General features: G+C 39.1%; 3 protein-coding genes across 3 annotated transcripts; 1 reads left to right on the forward strand and 2 right to left on the reverse strand.

Moving 5' to 3' along the window:
- Positions 1 to 1813: 1813 nt before the first annotated feature.
- On the reverse strand, positions 1814 to 3068 carry LOC121771395 (transcription factor MUTE-like). The gene is made up of 3 exons (XM_042168180.1): positions 2831 to 3068; positions 2337 to 2720; positions 1814 to 2145 (listed from the first exon to the last, which is right to left on the reverse strand). Exons 1-3 carry the CDS (start codon positions 2924 to 2926, stop codon positions 2038 to 2040), a joined length of 588 nt encoding a protein of 195 aa, XP_042024114.1. The 5' UTR covers positions 2927 to 3068; the 3' UTR covers positions 1814 to 2037.
- Positions 3069 to 3665: 597 nt separating this feature from the next.
- LOC121759446 (dual specificity protein phosphatase 1-like) lies at positions 3666 to 6396 on the reverse strand. Its single transcript, XM_042155024.1, has 6 exons — positions 6242 to 6396; positions 5635 to 5785; positions 5428 to 5563; positions 5045 to 5165; positions 4150 to 4295; positions 3666 to 4070 (listed from the first exon to the last, which is right to left on the reverse strand). The coding sequence occupies exons 2-6, from the start codon at positions 5734 to 5736 to the stop codon at positions 4012 to 4014; spliced, it is 564 nt and encodes a 187-aa protein (XP_042010958.1). The 5' UTR covers positions 5737 to 5785; positions 6242 to 6396; the 3' UTR covers positions 3666 to 4011.
- Positions 6397 to 19509: 13113 nt separating this feature from the next.
- Positions 19510 to 21120, forward strand: LOC121770091 (probable aquaporin NIP7-1). Its single transcript, XM_042166898.1, has 5 exons — positions 19510 to 19718; positions 19806 to 20030; positions 20266 to 20463; positions 20523 to 20584; positions 20663 to 21120. Exons 1-5 carry the CDS (start codon positions 19671 to 19673, stop codon positions 20856 to 20858), a joined length of 729 nt encoding a protein of 242 aa, XP_042022832.1. The 5' UTR covers positions 19510 to 19670; the 3' UTR covers positions 20859 to 21120.
- Positions 21121 to 23045: the final 1925 nt, after the last annotated feature.

The raw sequence follows: 23045 nt of genomic DNA on the forward strand, positions 1-23045 counted from the left end.
GGTTTGTTTTTTAATTATATAAAACCTTCATGATTTATGTATAAAATCGCACGGTTTTTAAATACTATTCCATTTTTGGAATCGGATTTGAACCGCCTAACAAATCGGTTTCGAGCCGAAGTGTCGGATTCAGTATTGAAAAGCTACTTATTAATATTTAATTCAGTTGGATCTTAATTACAAATACCCTAACATTAACTAAATCAGCTCTAGCTAAAGTTGACTAGAGATTTTTGCATCTCATTTCACTGCTCATAGTGATATATGTATATAGGAGTACTATATTAAAGCAAAATGAAGGATTTGACACCTCTCTCACAAATGTAACAGAGATTTTCCTGTTCTTTGTTGAGAATTAAAATCTAATGAAATTAGGTTTTGACAAAGACATTCATCAAACCATTCTCACATTATATACTATAAACAATTATTTAGATAGATACGTGCTTGACTAACTAATAATATACTGTCAATTGCATTTCACTGTATAAACATTAACAATTAGTCCAACCACAAACTAGCATCAATTCAAGCATTATTGGATTTGATTCAAATAATTTAGACTTTGATTGGTTGTGGAAATAAATTAACTTACTCCATAAAAATTGTTTTGTCCCATTTGTTTGACCATAATATATATTCAAAATTCAAGTTACATCACCTGTACTCATCACTCGATAATATTTTATAACACAAATGGGCATATCACATGCACTCTATTATTACACTGTGATTTCTCATTTTGAATTATATATCGCTATATCAAATAAATCATTTTGTCATTTGCTACCTCTAAATAATTAATGACAAAATTGAGAATAGTAGCAGAGGTCAATCACTCCTTATCCATAAGTAGACACAGTTATTTCACACACGAAAATATGAGAGAAAATATATATTTTTGATATTTAGAAAGGGGATTTTGAACTGTTTCCACACAGATATTTGAAGAAAATATAAATAATAGTCTTGCATGTGATGGACATTGACAAAGATGCATAGTACAATTCAGTGCTATTTCATGTGACACAGCAATCATATTGATGTGCAATATTCAAGTAAATAATATATGCATCATTTCATTGGGTAAGTTATTGTAAATTATAATTTAAATATTACTATATTTTTATATGTGGATATTGCATTTTGTGGGCCATAATAAAAGTAATAAATTAGCACAATTTTCACAAACAAAAGTTCCTTTTTCTATAAGACTTGTGTTTCTTGTTGTCTCGAGTTGGGAAATTAATTTTTCTATTTAAAAGTATGGGCTTGGTATTTTCTGAAGCCCAAGTTCAGACAATTAGTTGAAAAATAATTAAATTGGGCCATATTTATTTCTTAGTATGAGAAGCCCAATATTTAAACTGGGCTTTTATCCTCTCTTCAATTTTGATAATACACCAAGAATTAAAGTCGTTATATATTGGGCCTTCATATTAAAGTCGTAAATATTTGTTCGTAATATGATATAAACTTTGTAAATATTTGATTGTGTATGTAATTTTCATATTATTCTATTTAAAACCCAATTAAGGTTACTCAAGTTTGTTTAATTAGTAAGACCAGTTAATGTAAAGACGTGCGCTAACTCAAAAATAAATAAATAAAATATTAATTCGATATTTGATTTATATTTTTATAAATTTTTAGAAAACTTATATAAGTTATATAACCTTAACAACGCTCGTTTAAGCTCGATAATAAACTTGCTCATTCTAATTCAATGATCTTTATAATTCTTGAAAAGGAATGAGATAACGTAATAAATACCACAATTTAATATGTAGTACTAATAAAAATGAGGAAGATGTACAAGAAAAGAACCAAGTACTCCATCTCGTGTAACCCCAAAACTGTAATACATTTAGATAGTAACAATACATATGTAGTGAATATTCTCACTTTCTTTCCCTTCATACATAAGGAGAAACCTAGTTAACACACACACACAAACTCAATATATATATGTAGGGTTCAGGTTTTAGGGTTTAGGGTTACATTGATGACTACATAAAAGTTTAATTTGTTAATTTTTCATGACAAAATTTGTGCATGTTCCCTAATGTAGACTTGTTGAGAGCAGAAACTTTGCTGAACTTCAAATGCTAGCTCCTCCACACTCACTTGGCACTCCAACCCTATCTGTCATCACAAAAAAACTACTATAAATTCACACACACACACACACATCAAAAGCATTTTTGCATTGTGATTCTTGAATAACATTTTATATGTTTTTATTGGATTTAATTAGTATCCCTAGCTATACAATCATGTGATCAAAATTGTTTCTTAATTAGTGTGATCAAATTAAAGACACACATAAATTATACCTTGACGACAAAGGAGTAAAGAACAGTATCTTCCATGGTGCTAATGTTCAAGTGAAGAATCTCAAAGGAAAGCCTCTCCAAGACACCAACGATCCTCACGATCTGCCCCGGGATTCGTTTAGATATAGTTCTTAGAATCACATTGGAGCCCGAGATCTTCGCCTCCACATCAGCAACCGGTGAGTTGCAGCAAGCTCCCAACTCCTTGAAATCCCCAAAAAAGGGGGTTTCTGGCTGAGGAGGACTGAGCCTGAACTGCCTAGGGCTGGGCACCGGGCTGGGGCTCAGGCTCTTCCTCCTCTTCTTCGTCTCCAACGACTGCACCACTTGATGCAACTCCTTTATGAACTCGATCACTCCGCCAATAATCGAGGCTTGATCACCCTAAAAACACACGCAAAAAAACTTGTGTCAGACTGTCTGACTCGAGCGAAAACTCGTATTCAGTGGCATATTTGTAATATCGTTAAGATGATTATGTTGAAAAATCGGACCCGTTTGATGTAGAAACACGGGGTTAAGGAACGTAGGACTTTGAGGTGGTCGTTCATCTGCTTGCGGCGGTTTCTCTCGACGGCGATGTGAGACATTGGATCAAGAACTCGACGACAACGATGTATCACGATCGATTGATTTTGTAATGTGTGTGTTGGAAAATGTGGTTTAAGTTAAGGGTATTTATAGAGAGAAAGAGGTAGCTAGATTAAATAGGTACGACGTCGTGTGTAGGTGGGAATGGCAACTAGGGTTGGTCAATAAATGCGATGTGTTACACTCTCGTGAGGTTAATTTATAGAGATTTTACTCTTTACACTCTCTTTTACTTCTCTCTATATAGGAGTATCACTTTTAATTGTGTATGGTTGTGTAGTATGTATGTATGTGTGTATGTGTGTAGAGTAGTATTATACATCACGTTTATGAAGTTGGGATAATTACGTTGTACGCGTGAGATAAAATAAAGAAGGGTAGAGGGTATGATTAAACTATGGATGTTTAGTCATGAAAGATGGGTGCTCTCATGCATGCCACGCTCTACACCAAAGCCTACCTAGATTCATTCATTGTCATGTCTACGTGTATATTGGATGTACAAAAAAATTCGACTCTTGATGTGGCAAAACCTAAGACATCAAAAGACTTTTCATAATCAAGCTACCTAGCTTCATCAGATTATAGTAGTACTAATTTGGGTACTAGTTTTATTACTAGCTAGGTGGGTTTTTAAATTTATAGTTAGTAGTATTAGGGCCGGTTTGGTTGGCCACATTAGAAATGCAGAAAGAAATTGAACACTATTTGAAGATGATTAAGGCAAAAGATCCGAAATACTTTAGACAATGCAATCTATCATTTTCATTTCAGCACCCAAAATGAAAACAACAGCATAATCTGTTGGTGACTTTGATTTGAAATAAACAGAGCACGAAACAGTTATTATTACAGAAGCTAAAATTCTAAATACAGGCATGATTAGATTAGAATTAGCTCAACTACTTGTTTGAGCTGCTTCAGACAGAATGAGTTTGGTCCATCGTAATCCATGTGGAAAAAGAGAGAAATGAACGAGCCTTGATGTCTATACTTTGCCGCTGCTTCGGAAACAGAGGCAACAAGGAGCGATAAGAATGCTTCTGTATATATACATCGGTAACCATTGGAGATGTCTTTGTAACTATACTGAGCTACCCGACTTTTCAGGCTCGTGTGCTGCTCTGTCCTTGTTTTTTGCATCTACCGGCAAATGGAAATGCTGAAAGTTGTCTAAACATTGTTTAAATATCTATCAGAACTATATGAGAGGAGAGATCACCTTGAAGATATTTCGCATACTCCTCGAGTTGTGAAATGAATCCTTGGTTGGGACACATCATTGGTCTTTTCACCCTCACGTGGTCCACAGCTTCAGATAAGCTCATACCGTGTTTAAACATAAGATAAGCAACAACGACGGTAACACTGCATTGGACATCAATAAATCAAATTCAGAACAACAAACAAACAAACACAAAGGGATGAACTGCCCTACCCTTTGAGTTTTCTTTATATTTATCTGCAGAGAGAATAATTTAGTGGCATAGTTTTCTTTCTGAATCATAATGTCTTGATTTTAGTTTGAAAGTATTTCAGCTAATTACATGTTTACTGAAGTTATAAAGATATGTGCCTGCTTTACAGAGATAGTGTTTTAAGAAAATAGATGCCAACGTTGCTGATCGTAACAAACTTTAGATGTTGTAACCAGCATTGAAGATTTTGTTTTATTGAAAGGTACCTAAGATGCTTTCCTGAGAGTCTAAAGCAAGCCACCCTGTATAGTACCATGATCATGTTCGATGATGCCATGGTTTAGAATAATCTGTACAACAGAGAGTATCGAAATTTTCTATAGCGTAACAGCTAATACACAAGGGAATTAAACAAGCTTTGGCATATGAAATTAACAACATTGTTTATTTTGGCACTGACGGGCGACGGCACAATAACATCTACAATACACTAAAACTCAGGAATTTATTTATTTGGTTATGAAAGAGTAGAGACATGTAATGGATCTCAACAGGTATATGATAATTAGTTTCATATCAGAAAAAAATACGTAACATATTAACGCAATTGCCTTTTAAAGTTCAAAATCCAAATCTCCATTAACGGATCAGCTCATTTATTAAGACACACTTCTGTCAACTAGAAATCAAAAAAGATACCTTCTTGATCGTCCAAGAAAGCAGTGAACCAGTACACCACCTCCTGACACCTTAGCTTCATCTATAAATGCAAAACACTCGTCGAAGTACTGAGATAGTTTGGCATCTTCTGTGTCGCGAACTGTTCCAAATCAAAATGACATTTCGATTATTTCCTCGAGTCGAATACCTTACAGGCAACAATCTGGGCATATTGATTTAACATAATAAAAATATGTAGTACAAATGCCTTGAAATAAAAGCATTGATCTTATGTTTGTAACATCAAAGTTCTCTCCACTGTGATGGAAAATCCACAGATTCACAATCACACAACACAACTGATTTCAAAATAAACCAAGCAGTGAAAAATGAAAAGCGCAAAATCATCTTGGAAAACCTGCCTTGGATAATTTTGTAAACAAAATCGTTAGGGTGAGAAGGGATCAGCGAATGGGCGACGGTCAATATGTGTGTGACGTTCAACGCTTTCAGAGCAGTTTTATTATTGGCAGCTCCAAGAGATCCTAAGAAAAGGCCCTGCACGAGAGGTAGAAAAAATCAGACTAGTTGGAAACAAAACATCATTAAACGATCTCAGATGCGAATACATCTTCAATTAGGCAAGGAATGCTGTCCTCTTTGACAATTTTCGAAGCTCGGATGACTTTCAATAGTCCTGCAACATGTTCCTTATATGCATCACCAGCCATTGCTAGTAAGGAAATTTCTGCAGTACTTTTGTCGCCTTCCGAGATGAACCTGTGTTGCATCGGAGATTAAAGATTTTATCATATTCCATCTAAAACTCAACCTCCTTCCGTTTCAAAATTTAATCCGAAAAGGCTCTATCTCGTTATTCGATAGTTTGATCAAATTATCGGCTAATAAAGCTAATGCTTAAGAAATTAAACAATGACACAATAAAGCTATATGCACACACACATACAGAAGCGTAAATGTGATGAGAAAATGGGGTTTGAATGCATATTAAGGGCAACAGCAACAAAACAGAGTGTTATCACAAAATAATCATCAATCTATAAAGAGCCCCATTCGGAAATCAGAGGAAGGAGATCGCGCACAGAGAGGGAAAGAGCAGAATTGGTTTTCCCTCAAAGAAAAGGGGCTGAAATAGTCGAATTAAAGAAGAATTCGAATCACTGACGCAATGAACAGTAGAGATTAAAAGCTATGAGTTGAGAGCGGATCACGAACCCTTTGAAGTTTGAATGGAAGGAAATAATGGGAATCTCGTATGAGAAAAAAGATGTCTTCTTCCTTCTTCTATGAGACAGAGAATCCGCAGTGATGTGAAGCAGTCAAGTCAAGTATCTGGATATATGGTGATTGCGCTGTGCAGTTTTCAGCTACTTTTATTTTTATTTCAATATTAACGATGATTTTTAGCTCTACTATTAATTCATTAATTGCTTGATTAGATTGTTAGGCTCAATTTTACATTAATTTAATTTTGTTTTAATAAGAATGCCAACATTCAATGCTGGAGAGGCTACACTTTCAAATTTCAATCTAGATCAAGTCGATATTTTTCCTCATAATTATTCAAGTTCACAAAAGCCCAAGCCCATATTCAAGCAAAGCCCATTTCATAAGTATACTTGGAACTTGGACTAATCTAATATGGCAAAACCCAAGCCGATACCCATTTTATAATCTCTAGTATAATTTGAAATTATGGGTAAAAGAACTAATTGAGATTCCATTTTTAAGTAATTTGAAAATTGGTGGCGTTATAACAATTTTCAATATTATCTAATTTATAAAATCGAACATCACTTAAAAAGATGGGAGTATAAAATCAGCATACTGAATCAGTTGTATTATGGAGGACGTACAATATGCTGATGTGGTGATGTGCATCTTAGTGAAATCCAATATATTAAAGAAAGGAGTGGATATGCTCGTATTACACCATCTCCAACCATACTCCAAAAATAAGTTTTGGGTGTAGAAATATTCTCCAACCATACACTAAATGCAAACCCATTTTTACTGCAAAAAATTTGTGAAACAAAAACTCAAAAATTGTATAAATTTTGAATTTTGTGTAAATGATTGGAATAAAATTACTTTTGGTGTGACGTATACTCAAAAATGAATTTGAGTATGGTGTAAATGGTTGGAGATGGTCTTATTAGGCATATCTTCGTCGTATGTTAAAACTATTCCATGTATATGTTGTCAATCAAAAATGATAATCCCTTGTACAGTTGACAAATAATAAGTATCCGCTATCCGACTGATGGGATACGAACTAAACAACTAAACAATAATTGCGAGCCCAATAGCAGTGACGGCCCATCAGCCCAAAACCCAAGAAAGAGTATCAGTTCGGCACAACCAAAGAGTTCGGTCACAGCCTATAGCTCGGTAAAAGCCGACCAATCGAGCTCAACTCTCAGATCGGCAAAAGCTGATCGGCAAAGTTCAGCAGTTCGGTCTCAGTATTCGACCGAACAAGGAGATAGTGGACCCATGCAGGATCTCCACGACCTCCATTACACCCACGATCTATTTAGTGGTATTAAGCAGTTATCAACCCCCCTACCAGGGCTGCAAACCACGATCTTAGTTCGAATGTATAAATAGAACTTAGATCAGATAGACCAGGGTTAAGTTCTCTAGATCCTGAATCTCATATAGCAAATCAGTATTGTAATCTGTAAGCTAGATCAAGCAATACAAATTTGCCCTCTATTCTTCCCGTGGACGTAGATTTACCTCAGTAAATCGAACCACGTAATTTTCAGTGTTGTGATCTTCATTTATTACTTGCATTTATTCCCATCAAAAATTCGCTAAATCATCACTGGCGCCGTCTGTGGGAACACAGAAAACCAAAACTGTGATAAAAGCGAGTTTTTGATCCTCTTCCACCAAAAAATGCGTACCAGATCACATAATACCCATACTTCCGTCCGTGATGAACGTGAGGAAGCTAGTCCAGCCCGTAGGTCTGGAAAACAGCCTCTGGAGAAGTCTGCCTCCAGTTCTCACGGTGAAAGAACAAACCACTCAAAAAGTCATCGCACCGAGCCTCCCCAGCAGCTCGATTTGAATGAGGCTGTCAAGTTGTTCTTGGCTGAGAAGCAGGATGAGTTCTTAACATTCCTGCAAAAGAGCCAGAAGCCGGAGAAGAAAACGGCGGATTCTCCCTCCCCCTCCAGACATGAAAGTCACTACCGCAGTAGTGTCGTATCTTCCAGGAGAAAGAATCCTCACCACCGATATGTTCCTTCTCCTCCTTGTTACCGAAATCACAGGAGAACTCCATCTCCACCATACCGTAGAGATGTCGGATTCGCTATGTATGGAGCGCTGAAGACTCCATTTTCGGATGATATCACCAGAACTCCGTTGCCACAGAATTACCGAACTCCGTCAGTGACTTATGACGGGTTAGTGGATCCTCATGATTTCCTGGGACGCTATCAGTATAATATGGCGAACCAAGGTCTCAATGAGGTTCATATGTGTAAGCTGTTTCCCGAGCTGCTCATCGGGAACGCAAGAAGGTGGTTTGATAGCCTCCCTCAAGGCAGCATTAGATCTTACAGAGATCTAATGGATGCTTTTCATAGGAGGTTCTTCCAGAAAGCTGAAATCCGAATCACTTCGGCTCAGCTGCTTTCTATACGTCAAGGTCGTGATGAAAAGATTAGCGACTTCATGACAAGATTCCACAAGGAATGCCTACAAGTAGATGATCTCAATGATCTACTTGTCATTTCGGCATTCCAAAATGGAATTCTGCCAGGAGCTCTCTACAGAAAGCTCGTTGAATGCAGTCCGCAAACAGCTCAAGAGATGTGGGACATTGCGGACCAGTTTTCTCGTGCTGATGAGGCAGACCGTCGAAAACGGTCTTTAGACAGCTCTTCCAGAGGAGACAAGAGGAAGCCCGATCATAGCGATCAGGGACATCCTCGCCGAACTCCTTTTGAAAGAATTCAAAGGGCACCGGTACAAGACAGATTGGGACCACGTCTCAATCCTGAGAAACCACCCGCTCAGTTCGTACCATTGAACAAGTCGAGAGCGGAAATTTTCGAACTGCATTCTGATATGTTCGAAAAACCAAAGCCGATGACGAAATCGGCCACGCGCCGAAGTCAGGATAAATATTGCTCCTTCCATCAAGACCACGGTCACGATACCGAGGAGTGCCGAAATTTGGCAGCAGATATTGATGTTCTTGTGAAAGCAGGGACGTTAAAAAAATACCAAAGCAAGCCGCCGAAAAAGAATAAGAAACAGAGAAGTGCGAACTGCGCTCCTCAGGATCCTAAAAGGCAACAGGATCCCGAAGACGATGACGAGCCGCAATATGATGGAGTAATCCAGACTATTGACGCTCTCCCAGCCGGGAAGACTAAATCGTCTCTAAAATCAGAGCGCAGAGGCTTCAATCGAGAGGAGCCAACACATAAAAGGCTGAAGAAGGAGGAAGTAATTACATTTTCAGATGCAGATCCCGTCCCGGCCATTTCTCCTCATCAAGACGCTATTGTCATTCAAGCTGGAGTGGCAAACAAACTGATCCACAGAGTGTTTGTGGATACAGGAGCGTCGGTTAGCATTCTTTTTAAAGAATGTTTTGATAAACTGGAAGTGGATCCAGCTCGGCTCAGTCCGGCCCCACTTCCTCTGAAAAGTTTCGCCCAGGAGGACACCCGCCCTGAAGGTATTATCAGCCTTCCGATTACGGTAGGAAGAGCGCCTACTAGCTCCAGTACGGTGATCGAGTTTTTTGTGGTAAAAGCTCGATCCCCGTATAACATTATACTGGGAAGAGACTGGCTCAACACAGTTCGGGCCATTTGCTCTACTTATCACCTCACAATCAAGATCCCCACTAAAGGAGGGATAGCAGTCATCCGAGGTGATCAAAAGAGAGCAAAAGAATGTTGCAGATTGCGCTTAAAAGTGCCGAACAATCAGATCGGCACCATCAAGCATAGCAATCACAGCAGCCGGAGTCAGAGGCAGGCGAAATGAACGAAGTCACACCGGAGCCGAACTCGATGAAAGTTCAGTTATACGAAGATGATCCATCCAGAACGGTCAAGATCGGTTTCGCGGGAACACCTCTACTCCGGGAAAAGACCATCCAGCTCCTCAAAGAGTACAAAGATGTCTTTGCGTGGTCTCCGTTGGACATGACTGGAGTGTCTCCCGAGGTAATTACACATCGGTTAAATATTGATCCTTCAGTCCGGCCTATAAAACAGAAGCAAAGACTCTTTGCGGCAGAAAGAAATCAAGTCATCCATGACGAAGTCCGCCAATTACTGAAAGCGGATGTATTATTTGAAGTAAAATACCCTTCTTGGGTGGCCAATCCTGTGATGATCAAGAAAAAAGAATGAGGATGGCGGATGTGCATAGATTTTACGGATCTAAATAAGCACTGTCCTAAAGATTGCTACCCCCTTCCCAACATAGATAAAAAAGTAGAAGCTCTGATAGGCTTCGAAATTTTCTGTTTTCTTGATTTGTATAAAGGATACCACCAAGTTTTAATGGATGAGAATGATGCTTCAAAAACGGCTTTCATTACTGACTTCGGTATTTTTGCTTATAAAAAGATGCCATTTGGTTTAAAGAATGCCGGAGCCACATATCAAAGGATGGTAGATAAGCTATTTCGGCACCTGATCGGAAAAGAGGTTGAAGTATATGTTGACGACATAGTTGTTAAATGCAGAAGCACTTCGGAGTACGAAAACAATCTCAAATCCACTCTCGACGCGCTCAAAAAAGCCAACCTCAAACTCAATCCCCAAAAATGTACCTTTTTGGTAGATTCGGGAAAATTTCTGGGTTGTTGGGTTTCAAAGGAAGGACTCAAGGCAAATCCCCTAAAGGTTCAAGTTGTTCAGAACATGGCAATGCCGAAGTCCATACATGATGTGCAAAGGCTAACTGGATGTCTAGCCGCACTGAATAGATTCCTTTCCCAAGCAGCCGAAAAGCAAATGCCATTCTTCAATGTTTTGAAGAAGGCACCAAAGTTTGAGTGGGGAGCCGAACAGAAAAAGGCTTTTGACGAACTCAAAAGTTATTTAACCGAACTTCCTACTCTCTCTGCTCCAACAGATGCCGAAGTGATATTCTTATATTTAGCAGCATCAGATCAAACCATTAGCGCGGTGCTTGTACGAGAAGAAGGCCTAAAACAGCGTCCTATCTACTTTACAAGCCGAGCATTAAGAGGTCCCGAAACAAGGTATCAACCTCTGGAAAAAATTGCTCTGGCATTAGTAAATGCAGCAAGGAGACTGCGGCCATATTTCTATGCTCACAAAGTATGCGTCTTAACCGATCTTCCACTTCGGCAAGTTTTGACTAAGCCAGAAGCATCAGGCAGAATTGCCAAGTGGGCCATAGAGTTGGGAGAACATTCAATAGAATATCTACCTCGGAAAGCCATCAAGGGACAAGCCTTGGCAGATTTTCTTGTAGAGGCAAAGTTCGATCAGGCAATCCCTATTATTGCCGAACAGAAAAATCCTACCAATGATGAACTAACACAGCCCCAGAAACCCGAAGTAGAGCCGCCGGACTGTTGGATTGGATTCGTAGATGGAGCTTCGAATAAGACAGGAAGTGGAGCTGGTATTCTACTTATCGCTCCCGACGGACACGAAGTAACTTATTCACTTCGGTTCTTATTCCCAACCACTAATAACGAAGCCGAATACGAAGCCCTTCTTGCCGGACTTCAGTTAGCGCAACGTCTACTTGTCAAATCTCTCAAAATTCATTGTGATTCACAAGTCATAGTGAATCACATGCTGGGTACAAGTGAAGCCCGTGGTGAAAGGATGAAAAAATACTTGGACAAAGCGCAAAGTATTAGCCGAAATTTCTCTTATTTTCGGATAATCCGCATTCCCAGAGCGGGAATTAGCCGAGCAGATACTTTAAGTAAGTTGGCCTCATATCCGAGCTCAAAGGTGGAGGAATTACCGCACAGAAGCATTGATGAAGCTGAAGTACACTAGGTAACCAGTTCACCAAACTGGATGACGCCAATATTAAAGTATCTAGATCAAGGACAACTGCCCGAGGATAAGAGAGAAGCAAGGAAAATCACATGCCGAGCACGTCGGTATGAACTTCATGAAGGAGTCCTATATAGAAAGTCCTACCTTCAACCGTTATTGCGATGTGTAGGACCAGAAGAGACGGATTACATCCTTAGAGAAGTTCATGAAGAATCTTGCGGTAGCCACATCGGAGCTAGAGCATTAGCTAAAAAAGTTCTGAGATGGGGATATTATTGGCCAACTTTGGTACAAGAAGCAGTACAACTAGTTAAGAAATGTACGAAATGCCAAATCCATGCAAATATCCCAAGGACGCCGCAGACTGATCTATGTGCTATGCAAAGCCCTTGGCCTTTTATGCAATGGGGCATAGACATAGTAGGACCACTACCACAAGCTCCCCGGCAAATGAAATTCTTGATCGTTGCCGTGGATTACTTCACAAAGTGGGTGGAGGCTGAACCATTAGCTACGATAACAAGCTCAAAGGCATTAGATTTTGTCTGGAAGAACATAGTTTGCCGATTTGGCATACCCCATATCCTCATTTCAGATAATGGGACTCAGTTTACTGACAAAACATTCAAGAATTGGTGCCAAGAGTTGAATATTCAACAGCGGTTCACTTCAGTCTCTCACCCACAAGCAAACGGACAAACGGAAGTAACAAACCGTACTTTGGTGAAAGGATTAAAAACTCGGTTAGAACAAGCCAAAGGACAATGGGTAGAAAATCTTCCTCAAGTCCTATGGTCTTACCGAACTACACCAAAAACCTCCAACGGTGAAACTCCGTACAGTCTAGTGTACGGCACTGAAGCCGTAATTCCGGTTGAGATCGGCATACCCAGCCCCCGAACCCTTAATTTCTCAACAGAACTGAATGACGACGGACTGAGAGCCGAACTAGATCTTGCCGAAGAAGGAAGAGAATTGGCCTTCATAAAAGAAGCCAAGTACAAGGAGCAAGTAACCCGGTATTATAACCAAAGGGTGAAAAAGCTGCAGTTTCAAGTGGGAGATCTCGTATTGAGAAACAATGAAGTAAGCCGAGCAGAAAAGCTGGGCAAACTTGAACCCACATGGGAAGGTCCGTATCGGGTGTCAGAAGTCCTGGGAAAAGGGTCTTATAAATTAACTCACATGTCAGGAGAACAAGTACCCCGAACATGCATATTTCCAACCTCAAGAAGTTCTATTTGTAAGAGACAAGGTCCGGTCAGTCTTGTGTCTAGTTCGGTCCTAGGGTTATGTGCTTTCATATTTTTATTGTTCTTTATACTTGTCGTTTTTTAAAAGATTAAAATCTTTTTCGTCCTTTTTATTTGTCTCTCTATGTGCGTTTTGTCTCTTATAAATGTTACTGAGGTATATTGTTCCTTAAAGGCTGATCCCCTTTTTTTTAGATCATGTATTAAAGACAATTGTGAGTCCAAGCTTCTAAGGAAGATACAAGATTCCACAATTCAGCTTAAGAAACAAGCAATTCGTCTGAAACGAACTGCAATAAGCCGAAAACCACTCCGGTTAACTAGGGAAAGTCCAATCCAAGCGATAAAACTCGCCAAATAAGGACACTAACTAAGTCCGGTCAAAGAAGAGTTTACTTCATAAGACCGAGGACGAGTACAATAAATGAAATAAAAAATCGCTGAACTGTAAATACGCAGTGATAGAAGCGAAATGAAAAAATTTCATTTACTAAGTCTTGTTGGGCATACAATTCCGCTGCCCTACGAGAATGCGTTACACCATTACAAAGGACTATTCTACTGTCTACGATTGCTAAAGTTGAGCCACCTATCCGAAAAATCCTCATGATGCTGAGTTCGGGCGTTCCGAGCAGTTGAAGAATAAGTAGGTGGACGAGATGCTCTGATCGACCTACCGCCTCTTCCCTGAGTCCGGGAAGTTCTAGCACCTCGGCGGCGAAGAGTCTCTTCACGAAGCATTCGCTGATCTTGCTCACTCATATTCACAACTCCTCTACGAACTTCAGGGCGTTCTTGTCTTGACGTTTCCGGTTGCTCCTGAGTCCGTTGCTGATTTGGAGTAGAATTTTGAGTAAGTGGATTAGAGGTTTGAGTTGGAGTGTGAGCATCTGTTAGCGGGAAACGGCTAAGGAATCTCTCGATTGAGGGACGCCGGGAAAGAATGATGTCGTACAGAGAAGCCAAGCGCCGCAATGATTTCACAACTTGTTGGCAAGCCGAGCTCTCCAGCACATTGTTCTTCCGGAGTACATGAAGCTTCTCCCACAGTTCATCAACTTGATTCTGAACTTCAGATATAGTCATTCCCCCGCGCCCGCAGATGAAATCTTCATATGCAGTCCTCTCAGCGATGACAGTATTCAGCTCGGCCTCCAGATCTTTCTTTATGCACTCTAAGTCCTTATTGTTGGACTCCAGCTCCACTAAACGAGCCAAGAGTTCATCATACTTCATCTGGTCATCTATAGCTTTTTTCTCAGCTTCATTTAAAGCCAAAGAGTATAGCCGCTTCCAGTGAAGTACCTCCAGCTCCTTAGAGTTAAGAATACGAAGCAGCTATGTCAGTTCGGCATTTCAGTTTACCGAGCAGGCAGTAAACCACAATAGGAGTAAAAGAGATTAAGAAAAGCTATAAGGAAGACACGAGTGTAGAAAGAAGAATTTTTTTCATTCACAAGAAAAAATTTACACAAGGAGGGCTTCAAGGCCATTTTACAAATAGAAAGAAAGAAACTAAACTAAGAGAAGGGAGACGAAATCATACTCCGCCAGTTTCGTCTCCGGCTTCCCTGTGGGTTTCAGCTTCTTTCTCCTTGTCGACCTCGGTCTCAGCCTCGGCCTCCCTCCTCCCTCCCTCCTGCTCGGCGCCCCCATCGCCGATCTGCTGCACCTCTTGCTCGGCGTGCCCGTCGCCGGTCTGCTGATCCTTCTGCTCGGTCTCCTTGCCGGCCTCATTTTCCTGCTCACCCTCTTCTTTGAAAATTGAAGCGGGTGAAACAGGCCCCAAGGAGGCAAAGATGGCCTCCATGTTCTCGTCACGGTCAGCACGGCAATTACGGACTCGTTCAACAGAAAGCAGGACCGATGAAGACGCAAGCTCCTCAAGGAGCGGCAGACTCTGGAGACGCGCTGCAATCTCTCGGCCATACAGCGGCAAGACGACTTCGGGTTCCTGCTCAACATTATCGGTCATCAATTTCAGCAGATCACCGATAAGGGCCGAAAATTGATTGCTCAAAAAGAGTTTCTCCGTGTAAACACGGAGAGCCTCCCCCTGAGCAACCACGGCAGCCGCCTCCCTCTGTTTCGACCGCTCTCTCTGGATGATGAGCTGGTCTTTGGCACGCTGGGCTTCATCCTGAGCCGAGATCATAGCGGCCCTTGCCCTCTCAAAGTCTGCCCGAGCCTGTTCGGCCTGGTGACGAGCAGCATTCAAATTCCTCTGCATCTCATCATAATCGCTGGACGCTTTAGAGAGTTCAACTGTGACGAGTTTGCAGAGCATATTGTTCCTCTGAAAATGAAAAAAGGAAAAAGTCAACAGAGGGGCCACAAAAAAAAAATATAGGAAAGAAGCAAAGCCAGAAAATCAAGAAGAAAATTCACCTCTACAAAGTCCTTTGGCCATAAAAAGGGCTCAGAGATATGTTCCGAAGTGGCCGTAACCACTCCTGATCCATAACCCCCCTGGACAATGTCTCTCTCTGGCGCTTTTGGGGGTTTCTGAGTCTTCGCCTTCCCCCTTGCCGAGGTCGATCCCGGCTTTTTTGGATCCGAAGACTGACTCGAAGAGGTCTTCTGCCTCTTCGGATTCTTCTCGGCATCAGACGCCGAGCTGGTGGTTTTCTGTTTCTCCGGCTCCTTTGATTCGGAGGATTTGCGACCAAGCTTGATTAGCATGTTCACTACCAAAAAGCAAGAAAACAAAGTTAGTTTTCGCCGCTAAAGCAGTAAAGCATAAAAAAGAAATCCTCACCCTCAGTCTCTTCGTCCGAAGACGAGGAGTCGAACACGAAGTCACCCTTGACGAGCTCAGATTCCAAATACTGTTTCCTAATCATGGGAATCTTATTGAGCCCGCCCTCGAGCTCGTCCAACGGTTCTACCCGAGGATGAGGAATTACGGACTTCAGCCCTCTCCAGGAAAAGTCCGGAGCCGCTGTCCTATTGTAAAAAAAGAAGCGATTTTTCCACATCGGCCATTTGGTTTTACAGAAGGCTCTAAAGGGCTGTAAAGGGATCAAGTAAAACCAGGATCCCTTTCTCTTAAACTGAAAGAAATTAAGGATTGCCCTCAGAGACAGATCCTTTTCTAGTCTACGCAGCTCGGCAGCAAAGGCCGATAAGTGCCTCCAAGAATTTGGAGTCACCTGACCTAAAGGAAGTTGGAAAAAATCAAGAAGCTCTACAAAGGCGGGGGGAAGAGGGAAACGAAGCCCGCATTCTAAGCAGGCTTCGTAAACGGTGGCATAACCCTCCGGCGGCGAGTTAGCCCTATGAGTGTCGTCGGGAATCACCACTAACCCCCCAGGAAGAAAATATTTTGTGTGTAAGGATATCACAGTATCCTTACTCAAAATGCTGTGAAAATATTCTACCGTCTTCTCCCCGGACTTTTTCCGGCCAGAAGATCCCTTACCCCCCTTCCTACCACTACCTGATTCAGAAACAGTTTCAGAAGAAGAAGACATGATTCTTACTCTTTGATGGTCGAAAGTCTCTGAAGAAATTCTTGAAGAAGCGGAAGAAAATTTTACGAAAAAGAGAGAGAATGCAGAAGAAATAATCGCAAAAGTTTTCCAATGATGAAGAAAGGAAATATTTATCAGATTCGCAGAGGCGTTTCAAATTCGTCGCACCGTTTCAAATTCTACTTTTTCTGGATTCTCTGGCCGGATTTGCTGTCACATTTAATGCAGACACGTGCAGAGCACGTCCCCTGACGTCAGCCTCCCCCTTACACTTATCCAAAATGCCGAAGTGATTCACTTCGCTTTTCGGGGGGGGTGGTGATGGGATACGAACTAAACAACTAAACAATAATTGCGAGCCCAATAGCAGTGACGGCCCATCAGCCCAAAACCCAAGAAAGAGTATCAGTTCGGCACAACCAAAGAGTTCGGTCACAGCCTATAGCTCGGTAAAAGCCGACCAATCGAGCTCAACTCTCAGATCGGCAAAAGCTGATCGGCAAAGTTCAGCAGTTCGGTCTCAGTATTCGACCGAACAAGGAGATAGTGGACCCATGCAGGATCTCCACGACCTCCATTACTCCCACGATCTATTTAGTGGTATTAAGCAGTTATCAACCCCCCTACCAGGGCTGCAAACCACGATCTTAGTTCGAATGTATAAATAGAACTTAGATCAGATAGACCAGGGTTAAGTTCTCTAGATCCTGAATCTCATATAGCAAATCAGTATTGTAATCTGTAAGCTAGATCAAGCAATACAAATTTGCCCTCTATTCTTCCCGTGGACGTAGATTTACCTCAGTAAATCGAACCACGTAATTTTCAGTGTTGTGATCTTCATTTATTACTTGCATTTATTCCCATCAAAAATTCGCTAAATCATCACCGACATAATCAGGGAAATATGATGGATGCAGTTATTGAAAAAAAAGTACCTGGGTATCAAGTAATCCAACACTTGATCGGCTATACCCGATATTCAATAAAGTACTACAACTTGTCAAAAATAGAAGTAGACTAATTTTATGATATGAATCAAAATTTAAAAAAATTGAGACTATTATATAAAGAATGAGGGTGTATTAAGCAACCTAATTTTTTCAAACATTTAATGAATTAAACTTGGTAGTTAGATATAAAAAAATCTTTTCAAAACGAAACATAATTTTACGTGGTCTTCATTCAAATTGTTTGAAATTGAATTAATTCAAGAGTGAACTACAAAAATGGTCTCTGGACTATGGGTTTATCTCGCCCATAGTCCCTGGACTTTAAAAATATCGTCAGATATCCCTAGACTAAGGGTTTATCTCGAAATTGGTCATTTTGCCATTTTTTGATACGAAAATACCATTTTGAGGGTTTGAGCAATTTGGTCTTTTTATACTTTTAACATTTTAAATCTGATATTCTTTCAGTGACGTATTAAATATGATATTATTTCAAAATTATCATTCTTCTTCCCTTTCGTCATCCTTCACTTTGTTTCTTTATTTCAATATTAGATTTAATTTTATAAAATTAAATTTTAAATATAAAAAAAATATTAATTAAAATTATATTAGTGGAGTATTGCAGTAGTAATTATTTATCTCTCGCACAGTAGTTCATCAAATATTTTTAATTTTTTAAGAAATTCAAAAATTGAATTATAAATCACAAAATATGTTAATTTTTACAACTATAGTAATTTACATCCGTCCTATTTTCGACAAAATAAGCGTTTACAACTTAACATGACATAATCATGTGAAAACCGTGATAACAGAGATGGTATTCATGGAAAATATCGCAAATGTCCCACTAGTTTTCTTTACCAGAATAAATAATGAATTTCAGAAATATAATTCGTCTAATATTAATATAATTTCAGAAATATAATTCGCAAATGTCACACACGCAAAATGTCCCACTTGTTGAGTCCTATGTTAGTGCTGCAATCTCCATGTATCTGAGTCTAGTGCCACCCGTGGCTCCATTTGAAGTGTGTTTTGGTTCAAAACATATGGAGAATGTTCCAATTGTTGATCTTGTTTTGGAAGAGAACAAGTGCTCTGATTTTGAAACATCTTCAATGGATAGGGAGATCTTGTGATGCTTTGTTTAGGAGAGGGGACTCATTTTTGGTCTAATGATTTGCATAGTTATGGATTGTAGTTCTAATCTTGTGAGGTTTTCAATTTTACATTTATAGGTTTCCTTCTTTTGTGTGATGTTACATGTATTCTTGATGTAGTATGTAACAACTATCTGGAGTTTTGGAGTAGCTAGAGGAAATCATGGGAGATCTAGAGTTTTGTTATATGAAATGGGGTCATAATCACTAGTGTGTGAATTATGTCTTTCAAATCACAAGTTTTGAATTTTACATTTCAAGTTCATAGGTATATGTAGCTACAAGATGATTAATTAGGCCAGGCCAACACACGTCGGGATTCGGAGGCGACGTTACGATATCTAAACCAATGGCAGATCAAGTGGAGTCGGAGGTGTTGATTGATCCCATCGCATTGTTTTTGCCTTCTAACATTTTCGACTAATATCTTCATCGTGTCAATCGCACGAGGAGTTGTCTTTTGGATTCGTCATCGACCTAAACCGCCACCCGAGTTGGTGAACGATAAGGAGCAGTTAGAACTTAGAAGGTTGGTTTTGTTTAAATGTGACATTCAAGAAGCATGAGTCATTTTTAGAGGGGAAAAGTTATATTATGGGAGCAACACAAGAATTGCGTGCCATTTTTCTGAGTTAAAATCCTAACAAATACAATGTATCAACAAAAAAACTGATCCACACCAAAACTTCAATCTCCCTAAATCTAGAAAAAAAAATATGTTGTAGATCCGATCACCTTCGCCCCCAACTCCAATTTAGATAATAAAAAATGCCTTCATCCGATGCTCCCACAAATCTCAGCCTTGTTGTCCGTATGGTAAAAGCTCGTCGTCATCTTTTTGGCTTGAGTGTTTTGTACCGTGTAAAAACAGTTAGCTAAGTTATACTACTATATTTACTGCAGGTGGCAGCAGAGGCTGTGGGGACGTTTGTGTTGATGTTCTGCATTTGTGGGATAATCGGAAACCTGCATTCGATGGGGATTCAAACGGGGCTTATGGAATATGCAGCGACCGCAGGTCTTACTGTGGTGGTGATCGTCTTCTCGATAGGCCCCATTTCCGGGGCTCATATCAACCCTGCCGTCACCATCGCTTTTGCAACGGCCGGCCCCTTCCCTTGGTCTAAGGTTAACGCGAACTTCACTTGCCAGTGCAAGGAAACTTGTCCCACGTCGGTTGTGTAAGACAACAGATGTTAGGTTTAATTATAATACCAAATGAACTTTCTCTGCCTTTATTCTGATAGTCTGTTTTTTTGGGATGAGTTCTCTTGTTTTGGTACGTAACATGATATGATGATAAGGTAAGACTAAAATATCATAAGAATAACTAACTTGATGTATAATGTTTGTGTGTTTTAAGGTTCCGTTTTATGTTATTGCACAAGTAGGGGGGTCCGTTTTGGCGACGTATGCTGGGCAGTTCGTGTACGACATCAAGCCAGAGCTGATGCTGACGACGCCAGCCCGTCGGGGGTGGATCGACGCCTTCTTGGTGGAGCTTGTCGCGACGTTCATCGTGCTCTTCATGACTACTTCATTGTTCAATGAACTGCAATCTGTAAGGCCAACATTGTCATTTATTTCTTGGGATTTTGTCCTAACAAGCCATTTTTGCAGCTCAAATATGTGTCTGGATTTGTTGCTGGAGGGGCTATATGTTTGGGAGTCCTTGTCTCGGGGTATAACATCTTTAACTCTAGTTGGAAAAATCATGAAGTTTGACAAGTACAAAAAATTTGGACTAATTTATTGCATAGGCCTGTCTCAGGAGGATCAATGAACCCAGCAAGATCACTAGGACCAGCACTTGTTACATGGAGATTTGATAGATTATGGGTGTATCTTGTAGCCCCGACGGTTGGAGCAATCGCCGGCGTCGTCGTTTACCGAGCCTTGCGCCTCCAAGGCTGGTCTTGCGACATCATCCAAGGCACTCATGCCTCATTGCAGTAGGGTGTCACACCAGTTATAGTGATGTAGTAGTATAGAAATTCAAATGCATTGCTTGGCTTTTTTCACTTCTCTATATTCATCAAGATTGCAAATTTAATGTCACAAAAATATTTGTCTAGGCTTGCTAAAAGTTAGTAGGAGTTCGGTTTGCCAAGTTACTATTTAGATTGTTCATTGGCATACTTTTTTTAAGGTTAAATTGACTCCCTTTATTCTAAATCCGTTAACCTAGAAATCAAGTTCATACTAATCGATTCCTCTCGAGTCATATACAATCCTTAATTACTTGTTTGTGGCGTGACAATGTCAATGAGAGAGAACAATCGAGCAAATAGAGTGGTGCTAAATGTCACATTATGGCTACCCACACAAGATTAAATAAAGAGTTAATAGACAAACTAAAACGACTTATATACCCTTGACCTTATTTTTTGTTTTTTTTTCTCCATTAGCCTCATTTGTGCCTCGTTTTTTTTTCAAAATTTAAACTTAAGTTGTACACTAATTACTAGTATTAAAATCATTAAATTTATATACAAACCTGTATTTTATCACTATAAGAGTAAAACAGTAAAATTAGTTAAAATTGAATAAAGAATCATAGATAAATCCATTAATTTGTGTTGAAACAGTCTGTAGCTAGACATAAGATGGCTCCATAGTCTATTCTTTTTCTTTCTAGGTCGATGGGACATAGGGTTTTATATACGTGGAGAAATTATTTTTGGTTCTTTTACCTTGTCGTTTTTTATTTTTTTTCCTACATCACTTAGGTATATACTACTTACTTACATATTTAACATGTTCGATATAATTAAAATCGTAGTTATTTACTATCGATAGTTTATTTTTCATGGGGTATCTTAGACAATAGGCAGAATCTGATTCTTTAAAATGTGTTTGTTTATGTTAATGAAAGCGGCAAATATTTGGAATAATTCATGAGAACAAACACTAGGTCCAAACGGTTAGAGAAAATTTAGATTATCCTGAAATGACAACCCAGCCCAATAAACTTCTTTTCAAAAATTTGTATGCAATAATAAATTTTTAAAATAAACAATTCGATCCTAGTCGAATATATTTTTCTACGAAAATTAAAAATTGAGTGTTGTATAAGTTAATAGAAAAATAAATTAAATTAAAAATATTAAAATATTACTATTTGTCTTAAAGGAAAATTATTCAAATACATTATTGAGACCACTAAAATGAGAATATAACTCGATTATACTAAGACAAAGACGAAGGAGTCATATCTATCTAAGCCTTGAGGTAATAGAGGTAATATGTATAGTTGCATATAAAAATAATCAAAGTACACTAGTATATATAGCTGGTACAGTTTACTATTTATGTTGAAAACATTAACATGATATTTGTATTTAAAAAAATAGTAGTATGTCTTTGTTACTACTATATACTTACTTGTTTCCAATATCGATTGAGGAGTACAATATATATGATGTTTATAGATCGAATCAATATGTTCTCTCATATTTTTTCAGAGGAATTTGCAAAATTTAGTAAGTAGTATTTTGAAATTGCATGGGTTCTTCTGTAGGTGTGTAATAATTAATGTGGCAAACAAGATTTAGGATCTGTTCTTCAAAATCAATCAATAGACAAAATCACGTTTTGCAAAAGTAATTTAAGTATGAAGAAAGATTTTAAGTAGATTATACTACCTCCTATTTAAAGTGAGTTAAATTAAGAAATTTTGTTACAAGTTACGTATATATAGTTTCGAAGTAAATTTCTACGTTATCCCCCTCCCTTCACCCAAAAATAAAACAGTAGACTTCTAATTTCCTGTGTCGGTAAAATTACCAAGAAAATCATGTTTTTTTTTGTGTGTTAAAACACATCAAATTCAAAAGGATGACGAACCGTGGTGGTAGTAAATGCATAACTTTAGACTATAGATAATTAAAATATAATTGTGATCCAATCAAACGGATATATAGTTACTCCATCTCATTGAGTTGTAAAATATGGGGCAAAATACTTTTTGAAGAATAAAAAATGATTGTCTCCTACTCCATAACTTAGGTTGTAGTATAATTTAGTAAAAAAATTCCCTCTCTTATGATCAAATAACTTTTTTACTAATATTTTAAGTGGGGTGTCGCAATATTGATGTTGTGTATGTAAATTAATTATATCTGTTGTAGGGACAGAGAAAGG

Source organism: Salvia splendens, chromosome 2 (assembly GCF_004379255.2).
Source record: "Salvia splendens isolate huo1 chromosome 2, SspV2, whole genome shotgun sequence".
Taxonomy (NCBI): Eukaryota; Viridiplantae; Streptophyta; class Magnoliopsida; order Lamiales; family Lamiaceae; genus Salvia; species Salvia splendens.